We start from the raw sequence: 4,181 nt of genomic DNA on the forward strand, positions 1-4,181 counted from the left end.
CCATATTATTGGTGGAAATAAATTCATTATTGATTCAAATGACGACAGTGATAGTGAAATAGAGAATATGTACGATGAATTATTAGAAGTTTTCGAAGAAAGCCAGTGTATGTAGCGAGTATGAGTTATCACTTTTCCCACTCTTCGATTCAAACAATAACTTCACAATAGACTCCACTTTTATATTTTTATTCTGGAGACTATTTCACTATAAAAACAAACATTCGATTGAGGACGATAACATGGAAAACTCAAAGTAGCGTTTCTCACAAAATTAGTTAATCATTTTTTTAAGGCAATTTCAATTTTAATATCGCAACTGAAGCAATTTGATGTAGTAATTGATGGAAAACTATAATAGCCGTTGTAAAGAGAATTCAAAGGTCGAAAGAATCCCTTTCTAAGGGCAAACACATATTGATAGCTTCCTCTCTAAGGCGCCTATGTCACCCTTTTTTGAAAATCACTGAAATTGATTTATTTTCATGAAAAATTCGGCCGACTCCGACATCTTACCCCTGTCAAATTCAAAAGTGAGGTAGACTATTCACGTCCGCATTATATATTTTTCAGATACCTATTCATGTTTCCCAAGTATTGAGCAATAGATACAGATTTCATGTTGGGATGTCTGTTCATTCAAGATATAAGAAAATAATAGGAAACCATCTACGAAACCGTAAAAACTTTCGACAGAATACCGAATTCATTCGGGCTAAAACATCTTTCACTCTCGCTGGCAACCTTTGCTGTAGGTCACGGCCATTATCAGAAGGAAATCGTACAATATTCCATCCCCACACGTTCCCCACTGCATGAGAATTCCTCTTTGATCAATTGTTGATAGCCCGAGAGAGATCCTCACTATAAAACCATAGATTTGGGGTGGACTGTTCACAACTTGGAGGTCCACTGAAGACTTTTTATTGTGCATTGGAAGTCGGAGCATGATGACTTCCAAATCTTTAGTGAGTTTTTGTGGGTTTTTGAATTGCGCTTGAAGCTACAGTTGTTTCTGTTACAGGTGCTGCTGACGTTGGCGTCGCTGGTTGTCTACAGTACAGCTACCTTTGGAAAAGAACAGTAAGTGTTACCAAATAGTTTCATAGAGTTTTCTATTGGAAAAATATTAATTTGTGTAACCAGTGCAAAAAATGCTGCTTCGCTGCAGGATACTTTAAGTTTGCAGCTTGAGACGGAGTCTCACACCATTTTCTGCTATCGTGTTGATTTTTTCCATCTCAAATTTTATTGAAGATTATTTGGTGGATTATTTCACAATGGAAACAAATTATTTGATTAGAGACGATAACACGGAAAACTTAAACGTGCCATTTTCAATTTTAATATAGCAATTGGAGAATATTAGATATAGGAATAAAATACTTTCTCTAATTTCCACTTACCTGATGTATTGATATTAATATGACCAAGGTTTCGATTTTTACACAATTCTCTAGTGTTCTAACACTAGTATGTGAGTAGTGTTAGAACACTTGAGAATGGTGTGAAAACCGAAACCTTGGTCGTATTATTATTATTATTATTATTTATTTATTAAGTAGGCAAGCCTACTATACAAAAAAAAGAAAAATTACAAATTCTTAAATATCTCACATCAACTATGTGAATATAATAACATTTTAAAGTACCTTTCAAGGAAAACCAAATATACATATATATCTATAGATTGTTAGGTTAGTTCACATTAAAAAATGAAAAATTACAAATATTATAATGAGCTGTCACTAATATACTTCTTTAATGATGACTTAAAATGGTTTATTGAATTAGATTCTTTTACAAATTGTGGTAGTTTATTAAATTCTTTCAAGCCTTTATGAAATATACTATTCATTCCAAATTTAGTGTTAGTTTTATTAATGTAAAAATTGTTATTTCTTTTCGTATCGTAATCATGAACTTAATTATTTCTCAATAAGAATTTTTGGAAGTAATTGGGTAGCAATCCTTTATGTAGCTTAAATATAAAGATCATAGTCATATATAATATACGTTCTTCAACTGAAAACCAGTTTAGACACTGTAATATCGATTTAATTGCTGAGTAACGGCTACATCTCAATATTAATCGCATGCCCCGATTTCGAAGCTTTTGCAATTGCACTATTTTATTTTTACCAAGTAGAAAAAGTAATGTTGTACAATAATCAAAATTAGGTTGTATTAGGCTTTTAAAAAGAGTCAACATAGCATACATAGACACTTTTTTACATATACAAGAGAGAAAAAAATGTTTTTTAGATATTTTTCACAAATAAAATCAGCATGACTATTTAGTTTTAAATTTTTATCAATTATGAAACCCAAATATTTTATTTCAGTCACAATTTCAATGCTAACATTATTAATTTCTATAACAGCATTTGCCTAAACAATTTGATCATACTTATAAGATGATGTCAAAATCATACTTTTTGTTTTACTGACATTTAGTTTCAGTTTATTAATAAATAAATATGTTTCAATGCTATTTAAAGACCTATTCATTTCAACAATTGCCTGATCCAAATTTTCATGTATACAATAAACCAATGTATCATCTGCAAAAAGATTTATACAGTGTGATCCAGATATGTGATTAATATCATTTAGGTAAATAATAAAAAGCAATGGACCCAACACACTACCCTGGGGTATGCCACTCTCAATTATAAGTTCATCTGACAATTCTTTTCCAAATTTAGTTTTTTGTCTTCTGTTGAATAAGTAACTTTGAATCCAATCGAAAACAATCCCTGATATCAGGTCGAGAAATGTCGCAACAATGTACTGATTTCTATCAATTGTATTTTTCCATTCAGTTTTTAAAAATTGTAGAGACGTTTAACATGAGTGTCTAGCTCTTAAACCTGATTGGTTGCCTATAAACAATTAATATTAATAATTGCTATTAATACATTGAGTAAGTGGAAATTTGACAAAATATTTTATTCCTATATCTAATTGAAGATGAATTTCCACAAAATAAATAAGTATCAATATCGCAATTGAAGAAATTTGCTATACTGATTGATGGACAAACTTCATTTCCGGTGACTTCTTGAATTTGGTTTTCATTTCTGCTTGTGTGTTTTTCACTCATAACTCTTTTTTGAATTGTGGCCAAATTTACAGTACTGGTACTTGGTTTATTTTCCATAATTTGACTCGCTATTTCAGTTTTTTCAATTGATTCTTCAATGTTCTCTTCCGCCGCAGTTGATGATTTACATTCTCCATCGTTTTGATGTTACTATATTTCCCCCCGATTCTACAAAAAATTTTTGCAAAACATCTGCGAAAACAGGGTTCTGTGTATTTTATTGAATTATCAAGAGTCAAATATTTTGCAATATCGTTTGGAATTTTACTAGAAGTATTCATATCAACAGGTTGAATTGAACATTTTATGTTATGAAATGTCCCCAACACTTGTTTCTCTATACATTAACTTCTTTAGGCGTGTCTATATTCTTTCAACTTTTGGGTAGCATTTTATGTGTATAAATTGAGAATATAGATAATCTTCAGGGAAAAAATTGTTTTAAATCGGCTTTTCCTTACGATAGAACTGAACAAATTCTGTTTTTTTATAAATATTCACTTCAAATGATGAGAACAGCGGTTCTGTATATCGAATAATTTTTTTCTATGATAATTATTGTTCTCAGATGTATTGGCTTTGGCGCATCCGGCAATTTTTTCAACGACATATTTGTAAGAAATTGTGGAAAATATTGTGTTGCTTCGAAAATGTTAAAACCGAGGTTTATTTCGGAAATTTATTTTTTCCTTTATCAAGAATATCTACAAAAAAAGTGATGCAAAAATTTTATAGCAATAAAAATGTTACAAAAGATTCACCAAAGTAGGTTAAAAAAATAAAAAAGGCATATAAATCAAAAATGTCAATGTGAGATTTAAATGTAAGTGAACAATTAATAATGATCTATAATTTTTCTTATATTGAAGTTATTTGTTCAATTTTGTTGATCAAAAGTTAAAATATAATTGTGAATTTGACTTAAATTTTGTATCTCTGATTTTTTGTTTGAGTTATTATTATTTTCACTTATGTGAACTTGAACAAAAAATCAGAAATAAAATCATAAATCAAATCACAACATAGAGTCGTATGAGAAAGAGTCATGATAGTACGAAATTTAAGTCAAATTTAC

General features: G+C 29.9%; 1 protein-coding gene across 1 annotated transcript in view; it reads left to right on the top strand.

Annotated features, from left to right (window-relative positions):
* Positions 1-818: 818 nt before the first annotated feature.
* The window catches only part of LOC141484725 (uncharacterized), an 8,652-nt gene continuing 5,289 nt past the window's right edge, over positions 819-4,181 (top strand). Inside the window, exons 1-2 of the mRNA XM_074180008.1 lie at positions 819-968; positions 1,025-1,083. Of these exons, the coding sequence (XP_074036109.1) occupies positions 948-968; positions 1,025-1,083 (80 nt within the window). The 5' untranslated portion in view covers positions 819-947. The remainder of the gene's footprint in view (positions 969-1,024; positions 1,084-4,181) is intronic.

The sequence above is a fragment of the Leptinotarsa decemlineata genome, unplaced genomic scaffold (assembly GCF_025532065.1).
Source record: "Leptinotarsa decemlineata unplaced genomic scaffold, Ldec_3_MD MMD2_P_RNA_scaffold_2, whole genome shotgun sequence".
Classification (NCBI taxonomy): Eukaryota; Metazoa; Arthropoda; class Insecta; order Coleoptera; family Chrysomelidae; genus Leptinotarsa; species Leptinotarsa decemlineata.